Source organism: Peromyscus eremicus, chromosome 1 (genome assembly GCF_949786415.1).
Source record: "Peromyscus eremicus chromosome 1, PerEre_H2_v1, whole genome shotgun sequence".
NCBI lineage: Eukaryota > Metazoa > Chordata > Mammalia > Rodentia > Cricetidae > Peromyscus > Peromyscus eremicus.
The window spans coordinates 113,178,600-113,197,655 of NC_081416.1; the positions used below are offsets into that span (position 1 = coordinate 113,178,600).

The 19,056-nt window shown below is 34.7% G+C and overlaps 1 protein-coding gene across 1 annotated transcript; it reads left to right on the forward strand.

Moving 5' to 3' along the window:
- The first annotated feature begins 225 nt into the window (after nt 1-225).
- LOC131902247 (vomeronasal type-2 receptor 116-like) lies at nt 226-17,520 on the forward strand. The gene is made up of 6 exons (XM_059253279.1): nt 226-425; nt 10,254-10,533; nt 10,916-11,722; nt 12,475-12,702; nt 13,701-13,824; nt 16,601-17,520. Exons 1-6 carry the CDS (start codon nt 229-231, stop codon nt 17,518-17,520), a joined length of 2,556 nt encoding a protein of 851 aa, XP_059109262.1. The 5' UTR covers nt 226-228.
- Nucleotides 17,521-19,056: the final 1,536 nt, after the last annotated feature.

A 19,056-nucleotide genomic window follows, 5' to 3' on the forward strand; every position in this document is an offset into this window, starting at 1 on the left:
ACTCAGATGCAGAGCCCAAGGCCAGAGACTAATTATGAATTCTCCAGAGGCAAATAGCACAATGAAAACAAAGTACTGAGATTCCTAAAATATATTGCATTCCTTAGCACTGACTTTAATAATAAAAAGAGACACATGAATGGGTTCATGCATAATTTATATGTGAGATTCTTCCTGACTCTTCATGTTGCACTTTGCTCAGGCTCTCATCTCAGCTACATTACAAAGATGTTGTCTTTGATCTTTGTCTTCCTGGTCCTGAAGCCTCCCTTACTTCTCTGCAGTTTGACTGACCCTGTGTGCTTTTTGAGAATGAAAGACAAGAAAAACCCAGAAGGAGATAAAGAAAAAGACTGTTTCTTTTCCATTTATACAGAGCACAGAAACATGAAAAATGAATATTTCAGTGGAAATCTAGATAAGCAGTAAGTACCTCTTTTATTTTTAAATCCATGTTTATCATGATATATGATGCATTCTAGCGCTGCTAAGAGGTAGAACATTATTCTGTGAGTCTTCTTTCTGTGTTTTACTCCTACCTCTAGGACATTACCCAAATATATTTCACATTTATTTTCCCATTTATGATTGTTTAGGGGTTAGTTTGTATTTTTGTTTGTTTGTATTTTTCAAGTCACAGATTCCAGTCAGGAAGCTGAATGAATGATCCATACTATCAATTTTGCTTCTAGAAACAATCCTTAAATATGACAATTCCCAACTGCTGTCATGTGATGTCCCTAACAAACACAGCACAAAGCACTGCTTTTAGTTTATTTCATAGAGGTTACAGTAAAGTAGTTTTTCTTTTGTCTGCTAGTGGTTTTTGCTCATCAGCATAGAATGCCCAGTTCCCACACAGAGGGCCTTGGTATATCTGCTCGGACTTTTAGTTAGGCATATTAAAAAGGTACTGAGATTTTTGTTCAAATTATCTATCTGTCATAATTTCACAACTGTTGTGTTCTTTGATTCCACAGCTGAAATCAGGTGTGGCAAACAACAGTGTGAAATTGAACAGTGTCTGTTCACTATGAGAATTTTATGCCATCCTTAGCTTTACATTCAGTTTCATGTGCACAGCCACTTTTTTGTGGAATAAACAATGTCAGAACTTTTTTTCAAAGTTCTAGATTAGAGACACATGAATCATCCAATTAAAATACCTCAGTAGACAATTTATCCATTTGTTAGAATAGAGGGTACCCCTGCAAGCAATGAGTTCCTGTTTCCCTTTTACAGTATTAGAATAAACATGTTGCCTGTGGTACCTGCTAACAGTTGAGAGAGGAGTACTAAGGTTACAAGTTCATTCAACTTACCCCAGGCTGAAGTCAAATTATTGACTTAAAAATTGTCATGTCTCATTTTTACTGTATATACTTTCATTTATTACATTTATTACACTTTTAAATCTCTTTCTCCTCTTTCCCTAATTAAATAAAATAAATTTGTTTATTGTGAGGATGTGTGAACTACACAATCTTAGATTTATATGTTTGACCACAATTTTCCTATACCATTGAGGTTACTGGTTGAGATTTCAGCTGATGAAATTGTTACAATGTCTCTTAGAGTTTGATAGGGAACATGTCAAAAAAAACATTCTAAATTTGGGTAACAACACATTTCTAGGTGTGGCATTGTATAGGTGTGAGAATCATCACAGTGAAGTTTTCAGTTTTAGACAAAGGTTTTGTTCAGTTTTTAATACCATATCTCTGTAGGACATTCAAAATTGATGTGAAAGTTTATGACTGTATTGTAAGAGAAACCTCAGAATTGAAAAACTGCACTAGAAGTGAAACCTTATCCTATGTGTTGAATAAGCATCTGTTTATCAAAAATATCACTAGGTTTGAAGGAGAGTGTGGAACAAAATGCAAGTGATCATATAATAAGTATAAAAGTAATATTCATAGTAATATAGAATATTGAGATGACACAGATCTCCAAATGATCAGATATAAATGAGGAAGAATGAAGGGGTATTTGATTAGAATTTGAACAAAAAATATTCACCAATACATATGCCTATATTTATCTACACATTGCAGGCAAGCTGTGCCCTGAGAGTCAAGGAAAGGAGGTTTTTAATTCATCTCATTCACTTTTAAATTTCACCAGATATTCAATCAATATGCCTCAGTGATGTGATCTCCTATTTTAATATTATGAAGAATTTTATGTCTAAAATTCTGGCACTTGAAAGCGCAGGATCTTTCTATGTCTATACTCACATATTGACATGACACAAGATGAGAGAAGTCTAGAGAAAAGCTTTAATTTCTCCTAACTTATGAATAATAAAGAAAACAGCAAGGCAAATGTTTCCTCACTAGACCACTTTGTATGCATTTTTACCAATACAAATAATCGATTAGTATAGAACTGTCTCATGGAGGCATAAATGCCTCATTTGAAAAAACACAGTCTTGATCATTTCCTGAATTTTCTTCATATACATGTATATTCATTACAGACTGGGATTGTTATATCTAAATTCCTATTAAGCTTTTTATATTACATAGCAAAGATGTTTACAAATTAGTGTATGTTTCTCTTCCTGTTTGTGACTAAACAGTAATTTTTTCTTTATGGCTATTTAATATTATTTTCTGAGCAATGTTTGGATGATTCTAGCATGATTAAAAACATGATACCACAATTGATAAAGCAAATGAATTTATAGAGAAACATACTGGACTATTAATGTACCTATATCATGTTTTATCTAATTAAATTAAGAAATAATATCAGATCATCATGAATAAATTATGACTTTCTGAAACATGGCCATGATGAGTGAACTTCAGCAAAACTAAACACATATTCATCATCTCAAAAGAGACTCTTGTGTGAAAATAACTATGGGTATTATGAAGAGACATTCTGTCTATGTACCTACTAGTAAATTCTTTAAGGTGATTGTTTAGCTATTTTTGAATAGCATGGTTAAGGCAACTGGATCATGAATTTTAAGGGAAAATACAATAGCATATATATTTTTTCAGACTATTTCTACTAATGTCCTATGCCATCACAGTGAACATAGGTGAGAAGCGATAGATTAGTCATTTATTTTCATATGCTTTGTAGGGAGAGCATCAAGAAATTACTTTGTGGCAAGTTAAAGAATTTAATATAAACTTACTGTATATGTATACATTTTAACTTAAAAAATGAATAGTATGTTCGTTATATTCTGCAAATGGTGTGAATCTTTGTAGCTATCATCAGATGGAATTTGTCAGAAGGACTGTTTGTTTATACATTTCCTGGTCATTTTACATTTCTGAGTTGAATGATCACTTAGGTGTGTCATTTCACAAACAAAATTTCAATTATTCTAACTCCTCTCTTGACATACATAATGAGAATTTCTCTGTAGCTGAGAAAAGGATTCTTCTTGTGGCATTCATTATTCTCCATAAGTTGGAATTTGATTGACAGATGAAAGAAAAGTTACCTTTTTATATGTATTTACTCTCTACATTTCCAACATGTTGTAGATTAAATGTGAGAAATACACAAATGCTTGTACTGTATATTGTTTATTTATAGTGCAATAAACAGGAAATTAAGTTATTGATATGTGTACCCTCCGTTGGAATTGGGTTCCCAATTTTGCCTATAATTTTCTACTATTTGTCCAAACCATGTTGAAAATATTCTAGTCATGCATGTTTCCCATATGGATGTATAGTGATGAGAGGGAACCAAAGTAATCATTCAATCTCTATTTGGATCGAGTCTAATCTCCAAACTGTGAGCCTTCCTGAACAATGCAGGAAGGATTAACTTATTTTTTCACATAACTACACCAACTTGTATTGTCTATTTAAAATTTTATTACTCATTTGAAGATTTCATGGAATGCATTATGATAATATTTACATACCACCAACTTCCCCAGATCCATGCCTCTCTCCCAATCACCCTCCATTCTTTTATCTTTTTTTAATGAGTTAAGACCAATTTGCACTGTCATATGCTCTTGAATATATGTCCTTCCACTGGACAATGGTTAAGCCAGCAAAATGCTATATTTAAAAAAAAGTGTAAACTGGCTCTCCATCTTTCAGTATCTATTAATTTCAAATATTAGTCTAGTTTCTAGTCATTTTCTTCTTTGTTGAGAAAACTTTAGAGTAAGTTTCTTTCTCGTTTCTAAATATAGTGATTTTACATAGAATGATCAGAGGCAAGTGACTAAATAGAGCCTTCTAGGTTGAAAGTTTACAATGCCACTTTACTTTCACAGATGGAAGCAGAAGATAATGTGTTGTATCCCAGAGACAAACCTCACCCAATAAACTCTAGGTTTTCTACAGATTAAAAACAAAAACCACGACTTCTCAAGGACATGAGAAAGTGTAGCATCATTGATGATGGCATAAAGTAACAATGGGTACTTTTTGAAATAAGAAGCAGTAAACCATTGAAGATTTTATATAGAAAACTTCCAACAACTAAAGGGGAAAAAGCACAAATCTAAAACAACTAATTTGCTTGTTTTGGGAGTTTGTTTTTGTTTCTGTTAAGTTACATTATATGGTCTGCTTGTTTAAAAGAATGAATGTTAACATAGACAAATAAAGGCATCTATCATCACAGTCAAGTTCAAATATTTAGAACATTTCACTAGGAATCATGACAATATATTCTTCAGCTCTCATCTTTTATTCCCTCATTCCTACCTAATCCTAACTCTACATTCTATCACATACAGCTCCATTTGGGCTTTTCATATGAATAAGATAAACTATTTTTTGCTCATTTATGTCATTCTTATATAATATAATATTTTCCCAGGGCCGTGTACATTATTACACATAAAACTTATATCCCTGCATTTTTATTAAAAATTTATTTTTCACACATTATATTTGATTACAGTTTTCACTCCTCCACACCTATGACATCCTGTGCACTTCCCATCCAATCTGAACTAACACTGTTTCTTTCTCTTGATGGAAAAAAGACTATTCTAAATGATAGTTAGAAAATAAGATAAAACAAAAACAAACAAATCAGAATAAGACAACATAATCAACCAAACAGAAGAAATAAAAAAAACTGAGATACACATATAGATAATAAGACACACACATTCTTATGCACAGGAATCCCACAAAACCACAAATGCCATAATACAAATTGGGGGCCTGGGCTTAAAATAACTTTTAAAGCCCTGAAAAAATATTATGATATAATTAACCTTCAAATATCATTGACTTTATTTTGTTTTGGCCATCTACTGCTGAGCATCATGCTGGCCCTAAATGGTGGTCCATGTCCCCAGTGAAACTCTGTTGGCAAGAACTAAATTTTTGTTTGCAGTAGATACTGATAGGAGGTATCTCCTGAGTTTAGGATAGAAGCTTTTGTCCACTTCTTCACTGATCAAATGAACTCGATGTAGCACAGATGTGTGCAGGCCCTGTGTATACTGTCTCAACCTCTCTGAGTTCATATGTGCATAGTCCTGTGCATAGATGTCCTTATTTCTTTTATTATCTCCATTCACTCTGGATCTTACAAACCTTTCCACCTCTTCTGACATGGAGTTTCTTAAGCCCTGTATGGAATGTTGTTGCATTTAATGGTGACACAACATTTAAAAATGGTGCAAGGATTCTCACTGTCTGCACATCGACCAGCTGTGGGTCTCAGTATTTGTCTACATATACTGGAGGAAAAAACTTTACTGGTGATGTCTAAGCAAGGAACAGATCTATGAATAAAGCAGAATGATGTCAAGAGACATTTTATGGCTTTGTTCCTTTATCAGAGCAGCAGGCTTTGGTTTTCCCCTAGGTCCCGGCCTTATCTTTTGTGATGTTCTTGGCCGGCAATGTGGTGTCAAACATGTATTCAATCTCTTGGAATGGACTTTAAACCAAATCATTTATTATTTGGTTACTCCCACCAGCTTCATGCCACTGTTTCACTAGCACATCTTGCAGGCAGTCACCATTGTAGATGTTTAGGTTTGTGTTTAACTTGCTTGTCTTTCAGAGAATTTTGAGTAACATGAACAGTAGTTAGCAGGCATAAACGCTCTAGGTAGGCACCAGTTTAATTTCTTTATCTTCGTTCAGCTGTGTAGGTTTCATCTTCAGCTAATGGGCCTTATCATCCATTTATAGAGAGGATTGTAGCTGGAGTTGTCTCCGGACTTTCCCAGCCCCACAGACCCAGCAACCACTTATAAAATAATCACTCAGAATCTTATATTAATTAAAACTGCTGAGCCATTAGCTCAGGTCTACCACTGACTAGCTCTTACATTTAAACTCAGCCCATTTCTGTTAATCTACATGTTGTCATGTTTTCTGGGGCTTTACCTGTGTGCTATTACATGCTGCATCATGGATGGTGGGCTTTCATCAGCTGACTCAGCACACTCAGTAAGATAGTATCTCCATGATATTGGCTGTGAGTATGTCTGTGGGACATTTTCTTAATTAGTGATTGATGGGGAAAGGCCCAGTCCATTATGGGTTGTGCCATCCCTGGACTTGTGGTCCTGGTATCTATAATAAAGCAAGCTGAGCAAACCATGGAAAGAAATCCAGTAAGCACCACTCTTTCGAGGCCTCTTCAACACTTCCTTTCTCCAGGTTCTTGCTCAGTTTAAGTTCCTGTCCTGAATTTCTTCTATCATGAACAGAGACATGGAAGTGTGTGGCAAATATACTCTTTTCGCCTTAACTTGCTTTTGGGGTGTAATGTTTCATTGCAGCATTAGAAGCCCAAACTAAGACAAGTCAGATATCTGGATCTTGAAGAAGATCTATACCAAGCTTCCAAAGGAACCACTGCACTGATCCTCATAGTGCAAGTTTACAATCCCATAAGCAATGGATGAGTCTTCCCGTTAGAGGGCATTCTTGTACCATAAGCTATCATTTTTTGATTGATGTTGTTCATGCTGAATATAATTGGATAAAATTTCAAAGTGCATTTGATTTATAAGGAGTATATATATTTATAAGGAATATATATATCCTGACGAATAAGGATCTTTTCCCATTTTCCAGCCTGCCACTGTGTCCCGATGATGGTGTTCTTTACCATACAAAAGTTTTTCAGTTTCATGAGGTCTCATTTACTTATTGTTGTTTTTGTATATTCCCTATCAGTGTTCTGTTCAGAAAAAGAAACCTTTACCAAAACATGAGTTCAAGACTATACCCCGTTTTCTCTTTTAAGAGATCCAGCATATCTAGTCTTACAGTGTTGTTAACCCAGAGTTGAGTTTTGTGCTGAGTAGTAGATATGGATAAATATGTGTCCTTTTTCATGTATCTATTCAGTTTAGACAGTGCCAATCGTTAAAGATGTTTAACTTTTCCACTGTATATTTATGGCTTCATTATCATAAAGTGGATGTTCATAGGTGTGTGGACTTAGTCTGAGGCTCCAATTCCTTTCTATTTATCAACATGTCTGCTTTTGTGACAAGTTCATTATGTTTTTATTACTAGAACTATGTAGACATTGTGAGACCATAGTGATATTACAAGTAATTATTTCATTATTTAGAATTGTTTCAGCTATCCTAGGTATTTTTGTATTCTATATGAAGATTAAAGGCTCCTTTCAAGTTCAAAAGTATCTAAATTGTATATTATGGTCTAGTCTATATTATATGACCTACTAACATTTCACAGAAAAGTAATTACAGTGAATGAATGGGAGGATTCAATTTTAACAATGCATATCCATCTCCAGTATAGAATGGCAAGGGCCTAGACAATGTGGTATAACTTCAGGTCTTTCAGAGAAAGAGATAATTGTAAGAAATAGAAGAATAAGACACTGTTAAAAAAATGATTCAAACATGAGCATTAAAAATTTATGGGATATGTAAATGTTTCAATCAATTCCATAGCAGCTTCACAACCACAAGTTATGTCTAGTGGTATAAAAATGTACTTAGTCACAAAGCAATACAGAAAGTATGGATGAGGCTAACACTGCCTGGAAGTCCAGCTCCTAGAACTGCTCTAGGGTTGTAAGTAGAAGGCCTTCAGAGTAGTGGGATTTTAGGAATCTTTCTTATTTGAGGGTCTTTAGGAATAAGTTTCTATCTGAGGGAATCACACTCACATACAGGATGTGATGGTCATGCTTTTTACTTCTCTACAGCTTCAGTTTTCTCTCAAATTCCAATTTTCTTGCTCCCATTGTCCTACACAGCTACATACACATTTAACAGGAGGGTTTTTGCAATAAAAGAAAAGTTACAAAAGCTGCATCTAAAGGTCATAACACATTCCTTGAGTAAATGATAAGGAGCAGAGCCATTTTCCAAGGCAATGCATTGAAAAATTCCTAAACCTAAAAATATATTTTCTTTTCCTGTTTGTAGGCTCAGATCATAAGGAAGGGAACTTGTACCCCTATATTCAAGGTTGTGAGGCCAGACCATCTTCTATAGCCTGGGCTAATTGTGAAAATTTTCCCACATAAATCTGTTTCTCTCTGGACTTGGTTATTTGATTAATTGTTATTTGGGACCTAAATAATAAACAATTAGTTAACTGATCCTTGAGTTTTATATCCTAAATTGAGGTTAGAAGTTTGTAGAGAGTGTTAATTGCAAAAGAATTTAGTAGGGAGTGGCCACAGTTCTCTGTTATCAGACATGCCTTGCTAGAGAAACTGGCATAGTATTATAGGTTGCTTTGTAATTAATAACCTTAGGTAGACATGTCCAACTCTGTCCTTGTGCATATCTGTAAAGTTTTGACTTATGATATGGTTACAGAGACATTCAGTCTAGTTTGAATTTGTTCTGAGTCCCCAAATCAGCCAATAGTATATGGCTTGTCTTAGAATTGAGAAGAAATTGCTGTTTTCTTTATGCCAGTATGAACAAGTGATTTAAAAAACAGGGCCTAAGTGTCTTACAGTCCTCGTGGAATAATGGAGGTAGTTATTAAGCATATCCTTGTATATCTTCCATATATTAAAATTATAGAGCTTAATGAGGAGTCTTCTTCCTGATCATTCTCAGATATATATGCCCATAAGATTGAGATATAATCATGAGATTACATGTACACATCAGATGAAATTACACATTACATTTCAGGTATTAGGGAGATAACAAAGCTGTTTATACACATGTGAAATTACAAATGGAAGCAACCATGTCCAGAGTCTGTGGCCCCATAAGTCTTACCTGTAAGAGTTCCTCCATCAGAGAATTATTTATCTGGTGGGTTGACACCTCACCTATCCATTGCCATCTGCTCTATATTCTTAGGCCTCAAGTAAAGCCATTGCCACCAGCAGCTCTCAGCATGAGGCAGTAACTAAAACCCTCCTAAACAACACACTGAAATAAGATGTTATTGTTAAATAAGATCAAACTCTATAAAAACTATATCAAAACAGTTATATCCAAGCAAAACACCTTAAATGAAAGAGAGATGCTGTAGTAAATTTATTACACAATACATATCAGGACAAATATCAACCACACCAACTTGAATCCAGGTTTAGTTCTATAATACAAAGCTAAGCATATAGGTTGAAAGGCATCGGTACAGCATAAGGGTCCACATGAAGAGAAGGGAGCTCATTCCTCACTGGAAGCAGGTATAATAATATCCACCCTTTTATCACTAAACATTGAACATCATCAAATACAATATGAAAGCAAGAAAATATGTGAAAGGAAAGAGGGAGGATAAGAAGTATTATGCTATTTTAATTACCTATGAATCCCTCAGGCTTTTCAAAGCTTTTGGCACAGGCAGGTTTAGCTACCTAGTCTTCATAACCTCAGCAACATCATAACATTGTCCAGTTCTGCCTCTGTATAAAGAATAGCGTTCTAAGCAGCGGATAATACAAATTTGTTTTTCACATAAGTTAAATGTTAGAAGTATGCAATGAAGGCACAAACAGATTCAACATTAGCCAGTACAGTCTTTTCTAGTGTCTGAAGGGCATGCATATATTTTACAAAGTTTGCAGATAATAGAATAGAACTGTAGGAAACTGCAAAGTAAAAAGGCAATCTCATTGGTACGAAATCCACTCTCCACAAAGAAAAACCTTTATGAATCTTAATATTCTCCCACAGGTCGCACATTCTCATACATCAAATAAATAGGACTTGTGTCACCATAGCAATGGGTCAAAAAAAATCAGTGCTATTCTCACATTGAGTGTAATATAAAATTGTCATACTTGGAACCTAATCTCTCATGAATAGTGTGCTCTGTTTTCAGGTTGACACCTAAGAACATCCACCTGATTTTCTCTCTTTATTTTGCCATGGAAGAAATCAATAGGAACCCTCATATTTTACCAAACGTTTCTCTGCTAGTTGACATCAAATGTAATCTGGTGGCTGACAAGAGGAAATCTGGTTCTACTGCAAAAAGAAGTGAAAATTTTCCTAACTACTACTGTAAAAATCAGAGAAAATATTTAATCGTACTTACAGGACCAATGTGGGAAGTTTCTGCAACCCTTGGACCACTCCTGTACATGTCCAGAACTCCAGAGGTAAGTCAGAGTGGGATAATTTAATGAAATACTGTCTCCTTAAAGTTGATTTTCTAAGAATCAAAAAGATAAAGAGGTAGAGACTTGGTTTTTCTCTATTCTGTTCCATCAAGGATAAATGTTCAGGTAATTTCTGAAGTAAACATAACAACTTTATTCAAAAATAGGCATGAAAGGCAGCAGAAGTGTGAAACACTTTACCAGAAAAGATAGTTTACTTGTAGTTTTGGAACAACCACAAGAAATTGGATATAATTTTAATAATGAGATGTAGAATTCACATTTGCTAACACTCCCGTATTTGCTTACTACATTTAGGTGTTAAACCAATCATTATTCCTTCTGTCTTACTCATACTGTGCTTATGTTCTATGTCCTTCAGCTCTACTATGGTCATTTTCAACCTCTCCTGAGTGCCCATGAACAATTTCCTTATCTCTACCAGATGTCTCCCAAGGACACATCTCTACCAATAGCCATGGTGTCCCTACTGGTTCACTTCAGATGGAACTGGGTAGGAGTGATCATTTCAAATGAAGACCGTGAAATTCAATTTCTTTCTGAATTGAGAGAGGAGACGCAAAGGAACATTGTCTGTTTAGCATTTGTGAGTTTTATCACAAATGACAACATTTCATACTTTCAAAAAGCTAACCAGTATAATAGGCAGATTATGATGTCATCAGCAAAAGTTGTGATTGTTTATGGAGACAAAGACTCTGCTCTACAAATACATTTTATAGTATGGAAATTTTTAAAAATTAATAGAATCTGGGTCAGTGTATCACAATTTGACAGGATCACTGTTATGGGGGATTTTTTGCTTGACTCCTTCCATGGTACTCTCATTTTTTCACATCAGAATTCTGAGATGTCTGATTTTAAACAATTTATGCAGACAGTGCACCCTTCAAATTACAGTAAGGAAATTTCATTTGCTAAACTATGGTGGATTTATTTTAAGTGTTCTTTGTCATCATCTAACTGTAAGAAACTCAAGAATTGTTCTGCCACAACTTTATTGAAGTGGTTATGTAGACATCAGTTTGGTATGTCCATGAGTGATTCAAGTTATAACTTATACAATGCTGTGTATGCTGTGGCGCACTCACTCCATGAGATGCTTCTGGAACAAATAGGCACATGGTCAGAGAATCATGGGAAAGTGCTGGAATTTGACTCCTGGCAGGTAATTAGTCATTCATTGAATGGCCTGTATGTCATAGAGATGACATTCTTAAGGGAAAACGGCCTGTATGTCATAGAGATAACATTCTTAAGGGGAACCGCAGTTTTTTAAATCCATGCAAACTACAAACCTTTCTCTCAGGTGCATATATTTCTGGACACTTTCACTGCATGTGATGAAGATCATGTTAGTGTCATAAATTATGACAGAGGTGATACTGGCACACAAGTCAGCATTTTAAAATCTAAATGAAGAAATTTTTCAGAATATTACAAACATACACATTAATCTTATGTTTTTAACATTTGGAAGAACAATATTTTTTATGAAATTTTTAAATGACAACAAGAAAGTGACTTTTCTTTTATATGATCAAAAAGTTGCTTATCATTTTAAAACAAAGATTCCACATGATAATAGTAGTGCGGCCACTTTTTGATCTATTAAGGAAAGCAATTTCCAGGGTCATAATCAAATAACAATATTTCCAGGAAGAAATATTGATTGTGTCTCTACTCTATAAGCATATAATTTAGGTGGGGTGTTTTAGAGGATCAATTCCAGTCATAAAATTTTAACTTTAAAGTGTAGTGAAAATTTATTTCTATATATAATTTCTTTTATTTACTACTGAGTACTTAATACAGTTTTTTTTTAGAGGAGGCTAATGAAAATTACTGGCATTATATACTTTATATTTTCTGTCCTACTGTGTAGGCATAGTTGAAACTAAAATGACAAATGTGTTTTAGATGTTCTCTTTACTGAAGAACATACAATTTGCAAATCCTGTTGGAGACCTAGTGACCATGAACCAGGAGGCAAAACAGGGTACAGAATACGACATTTTCTATATCACAGATTTTAAACAATCCTGTGGATTTAAAGTGAAAATAGGAAAGTTTTCTGGACATTCTCCTAATGATCAACAATTGTACATATCTGATGAAATGACAGAGTGGGCCACCGATTTTAGACAGGTAATTTGGTCTTAACTCAAATGATTTACATGTAGCACAAATACTATAAAACAGCATGTTTCATCATTGAAGTAACACATTTTAACAATTACTCATTTATTGACTCACATCCACTCTTCTCTCTCTCTCTCTCTCTCTCTCTCTCTCTCTCTCTCTCTCTCTCTCTCTCTATTTATCTCTATCTCTATCTCTCTCTCCTTTCTTCTCCTCTCCTCTTTCCTCTTATGTTGTGTGCCACAATTTATAGATCACCATAAATTTATAATATTAATATTAAAGACAATGAAATTTTACTTTATGACTCATAAGGTTTTTATAATGAAATTTTTTATTGTTATTAATAGCTTCCTGTGGATTGGAAATTCTTCCCAAATTTCATATGCCAGAGACCTATAGTAATGTCATAGGAGAGATGGGAAATTGGGAAGGTGATTGGGACAGGAGAGCTCTGTCCTTAGAAATGGACAAATTCACATGTGTTAATGGGGTATCTAAGGAGTAGCAGTTTTTTTATTTTTATTTATTTATTTATTAAGAAATTTTCTACTCACTCTACATACCACCAACACATCCCACCTCCTCCCTACTCCCACTGCCCAGCCTTCCCTGCCAAGCCACCCCTAACCCTACATCCTCCAAATCAACGTCACCCATGGGGAGTCAGCAGGGCCCAGCATAAGCCAGGGCAGGTCCAAGCCTCTTCCTACTGCACCAAGGTTACCCAAGGTGCCACACCGCAGGCACCAGGCTACCAAAAGCCTGCCCATGCACTAGGGATGGATTCTGATCCCCCAGCCCGGGTGTCCCACAAACAGTTCAAGCTAAACAACTGTCTCCCATATCCAGAGGGCCTAGTTCAGTCCAATCGGGGCTCCACAGCCACTAGTCCACAGTGATACATGAGTTTAATAGAATTTTCAGTGGCTCCTTTGAATCACTGTAGCTTTTGCAACTTTTATTAAACTCTTTGCATCTAAAATGTATCTGGTTTTCCTCAGACTCCACCCTCCATATGCAGTAGGCCCTGCAGTCCTGGACACAGAAAATCCCCTCAGGAGGGAAAAGCTGTCTGCTGTTTTGATTGTAACCCCTGTCCAGAAAATGAAATTTCCAACGTGACAAGTAAGGACATGATTTACCAAAATAATCAACAGATTGTTTATTTCCTCTCATATTTATATAGTTCAGAAAGAGTCCTTTCAGGAAAAGGAAAAGATAATTTTTTATGAAGTTGAAACCATAAATAATATTGCTATTTTAAATACTACACTGTGTCTTTTTAACTACATTTTATCTGATCAGTCTTGACCCCATGAACATAATATTTTTTTTCCTGGATATGACTTTAGAGTAATAAAGATTACTATCCAACTTATCATCACCCTAATATTCAGAATTTTTAATAGTCATATCTTTTGTCAGTTTATTTAAGCCTTATGTGATATGCATCCTTTTATTCCCAGTAACCCCAATTTTCTAACAAGGAGTGAATGTTCGGGGATGTTCTATCATATTTTAGAAATGTTCATTTTTGTACTGTGTGCTATAGTAGATCAATTCTATCATTGGTAGTTTGTATTTTAAGTCCTACTCTATTTCACAGCTTAGTTTGGATTCAATCATATTGAACTCTGTATTAAATATTTTATTATAATGTTCACAACAAGTAATTCACAGAGAGATTTTTTAAATAAATAGTGGAATCTACATTGATTTACAGAAACTTTGAAAACTATACTTTCATAGTATATCAGGTACTGAAAGATGGAATTAATTACTGTTGTAGTGAGAAGAAATAGCTAAAAAATTAACTAGCATTTTCATTTAGAGCCTGACAAATGGGTAAACATGATTGTATATGATTTGAACATTAGATTGTGAAGAAAAAGTACAGATTTTTAAAAATTATACTGAAACTATAAGTGTATTTGATTATGAAACACAGTGACTAATGTGAGAAAATAAACCACTTTAATAGGATAATGCACAAAAGTTGTATTGATTCAAATGGTACCCTCACATATATATTAAATCAAAACTCAAATTTATTGACTTTTGTGCCAGTTGAACACAAAGATACTACACTCAATTTTATTAAATTTCCCTTGCTCCTACTTTAAAAAGCATGGGAGAACTGAAGGAAAGAGAAGCTGTGGTCAGGGTGTATTGTATCGGAAAAGAATATATTTTTGATAAAAATACAACACATTTATACCTAATTTAAAATAAATATTAAAAATCAAAGCACTTCAATACTTCTACTCACCAGTTTAGATGACTTTGCTTAGCAAAATCAGAGAGGATTAGACAACTAAAATGGAATGTAAACCTTCTGATAGATAGACTCAATCCTGGAATGGCGTCATCATCATCATCACTTTTCAGTTTGGTCTGTTGGGTAAATTCAGTAGAAAGAAAACTGAATATACTGTGGTATAAATTACAAAGATATGAATGGAAAGAAATTTTCAGGCTCATCCAGTACTATCTTTTGTAATTATGCCCTTGAGGTATGGGATTGATTTTTGATGTTTTAACAGTAAATACCGCAACCTTGGGAGCATTGAACAATCAAATCTTATAGAAATTAGTAAAATTTGCAGATAATGTGCCAAAACAAAGATCAAACAGTGAAACATAAAAATAGACATGATGTTTTTACATGTAGGGAATTTGGATGATAATTTGTTCATGTTGTCTCTGCTTTTCTAGGCATTATCAGTGCTGGATGTTAATTTTGCTTCCTTTCTTTTTTCTTATTTTTAGATTATAATACCATTACATCATTCCTCCTTTTGAAACCATTCCTCCAAATCCTCCCACATATCCCTTCTTGCTCTCTTTCAAATACATGGCCACATTTTTTCTTTAACTGTTGGCACGTGCATATATTTTATGTATATACACATATACTTCTAAATACAAACTGTTCAGTCTTCACACTATTACTTGTATATTTTAAGATGGGCCATTTTGTTATTCAAAGATAATCAGTTAGTGTGCCACACTCTGGGAAAGACAATTTCTCCCAATATCAATATTCCTTAGGTGTCTGCAGTTCTCCATGTAGGGTTGAGGTCTGATTGCTGGTGAGACTTTATGGCTGTAGCTTATGAAATTTCTCTGAGACATCTACTTACATCATCTGCCTGCTCCCCTAGCTCTTACAATATTTTCATCTCCCTTTTCTGCAACTTTTCCTGAGGGAGTATTTTTATAAATGTATTTGAGGGAGTATTATTATAAATGTATCCATTAGACTGAGCTCCACAACTCTAAATTTTCACTGATTGTGGGTTGTGATTTTTCTCTAGTGGTCTCTGTCTCAAAGACAAGTTTCCTTGATGAGGAGAGACTACTTTACTAATATGCATTAGCAAATATTTTGAACATTGTTAGGAACTCTACTGGTTTAATAATGTGGTAGAATAGGTTTCTTCCATGATATGGATTGAGTAAGGTTTCTATGACAGGGGAGATACATGAGGACCTATTTGCTGCTGATAGACAGATAATAATATAAAATGAAATAGTTCATTCTCAGTTACTGTTTGGCATTCTATGCAAAAATATGAGTAACTACTCTGTTTCCATGAATTACCCAATCCAAGGTAGGTTTTTGTGGCTACATGAACATCATATGGAACTATATCATTGTTTTTGAAAAATCTTAACAAGTTTTCAGGTAAGTAAGATAAATATAAACAAAACCTTTTCATTATGGTGAAACACAAAGGAAGTTAGAATTAAATCCTGTTCATCAAACATATTTAATTTCCATATACCACAAGAAGTAAATAAAATTTAGCTATGACTTCCTAATACATTACTGTAGCTATCACGTTTCATGAATACTAGGAAAAAATTAAATCTGAAAATGCTGCCCTTCCTATACTAGACATGGATCATTGTGTGAAGTGTCCAGATGACCAGTATGCCAACACAAAACGAACTCACTGCCTCAAAAAGGTTGTCACCTTTCTGGCTTTTGAGGATCCCCTGGGAATGTCTCTGGCTGGCTTGGCTCTGTGTTTCTCTTCTCTTACAGCTGTTGTACTCGCTATCTTTTTGAAGCATCAAGACACTCCCATAGTCAAGGCCAATAACCAAGTTCTCAGCTATGTACTACTCATTTCCCTCATATTTTGTTTTCTCTGTCCCTTGCTCTATATTGGCCATCCCCATATGGCCACCTGTATCTTGCAGCAGACAACATTTGCAATTTTCTTCACCATGGCAACATCTTCTGTCTTGGCTAAGACAATTACTGTGGTACTAGCATTCAAGATCACTGTTCCAGATAGAAGAAAGAGATGGCTGCTGACATCAGGTGCACCTAACTTCATCATTCCCATCTGTACTATGATCCAACTGATTCTCTGTGGAATCTGGCTGGGAACTTCTCCTCCATTTGTTGATGCTGATGTACACACTGAACATGGCCATATTTTGATTGTCTGCAACAAAGGTTCAGTTATTGCCTTCTACTCTGTCCTGGGATATTTGGGCTCCCTTTCCCTGGCGAGCTTCATTGTAGCTTTCCTGGCCAGAAATCTACCTGACACATTCAATGAAGCCAAGTACCTGACATTCAGCATGATGGTGGTCTGCAGTGTCTGGATCACCTTCCTTCCTGTCTACCAAAGCACCAAGGGCAAGGCTACAGTAGCTGTGGAGATTTTCTGTATCTTGGCCTCAAGTGCAGGGCTACTTTTTTGCATCTTTGCCCCAAAGTGCTACATTATTTTGTTCAAACGACAAATAAATTCTTTTCATAAGGTCAGGAAAAGACATTCTAAAACTGAAAATATCCATTAATAATAACAAACATTTCCTATACCAGACATCCCTACAATATCACAAGGATCCTTTCTGCAAACCAAATATTATGTCAAAGTAAGAAGTCTGATCTTATGGAAAAATGTGCAAAATAAACTGCATAATATAGTTTCAACACAAAATCTGGATTTCAGTTCTCATGGATGAAACATTATAATAAGCAATTTCTACAAATGTAATTCTGCTTTTTGTTATTGTTTATGACTGAATTGTGAGGAATCTGGCTATTGGCATGGAAAATTTTACCTTATTTCATTTGACTGCAATTTTCCACTAAAATGATGTGTTATTTTTACATTCCAAAAAAATATGGGCATGTAGAGTGTATATACAAACAGGATTTAATTATGAAACCCTTCATTTTGATCTAGGATTGTAAAGAAGCTATTAAAAAGTAATTAAATTATGTTTTATGTAAGGATATAGACCAAAACATGGGATAATACAAATAACGATGCCAGGATGTATATGAGGCTAAGTGTTTTCTGATTTAATTTGAAGCTTGAACAATAGGAAGATATTTCATGTCTTAACTTGTATGGCTGTTGAATATCTCATAGCTGGGAATGGAAAAGGGACAATAGTTTAACAATCTATTTTTAGTTTGCTAAATTATCACAGTATCAAATGCCTTTTCAAATATTTGTGTTTATATCTAGAGACATAATCTGCCCTTATGCTTAGCCGTAAAAGCTTATTTATGTAATAGAAAGAAGTAAAGGGAGAAATGCATAATAGTTTGAAGTCCTGAGAAATACAGACTAAGTGCTCTGACCTAAATAAGACATCTAACCAAATCTTCTCATCATCATGGCTGTGGGACCATCTTGGAATAGGTGGCAGAACGACTAAAGAGCCAACAGGTAAGGAGTTCTGGAAATGTCATCTTTATAGCAAGATGTTTCTATTGTACTTCTGGTTACTTTCAAAATCTCCACAAGAACACACAAGTGAAAATAAAGGCAAAGACTCAGTAGATCTTCTTTGGGAACACACCCCTACATATTGATGAGCTATAGGCAGTTGATTGTGCATATGGAACGAAATGTTCTTTTGAGGCTGTATTTTCTGTTACGATTCTAATAAATGGCCCTAAAGTCATGCACATGTTACCATCACTAATTGAGCTTACTGTGTTATGAAAATCAACAGCCAAAAATATAGGAGAAGGGTATCTTTCGATGAGTCGAATGTTGTATGGAGAACCAAGGAGTAGATATGATTCTGTTACATTGATTAATGACAATATCAAAAAGAAATAAATTTAAAAATTTTCTCTATGAGACTCTTCATTGTACATCTATTAACTGAAGCTGACTGTTCCCAGTAATAAACTTAAGGCTCCATGGGACTGAAATTAACCTGTGCCCTAAAATATTCTTGGGCTTTAGAGGAATTCCTAACCCCAGATGTCCTAGGGCCTACATGATCTAGTAAGTGAACTAAATAGTTTCTGCTACTTGAATGTTAACAGAACCTGGAAATAGACATAGAGAAAAGCAAAGGAATGCTGAT

Coding starts and splice junctions, on each gene's coding strand:
- LOC131902247 (XM_059253279.1), top strand. CDS start 229: ATGTTGTCTTTGATCTTTGTCTTCCTGGTCCTGAAGCCTCCCTTACTT. Junction 426..10,253: donor AGTGGAAATCTAGATAAGCA/GTAAGTACCTCT, acceptor CTCTGTTTTCAG/GTTGACACCTAAGAACATCC. Junction 10,534..10,915: donor ACATGTCCAGAACTCCAGAG/GTAAGTCAGAGT, acceptor TATGTCCTTCAG/CTCTACTATGGTCATTTTCA.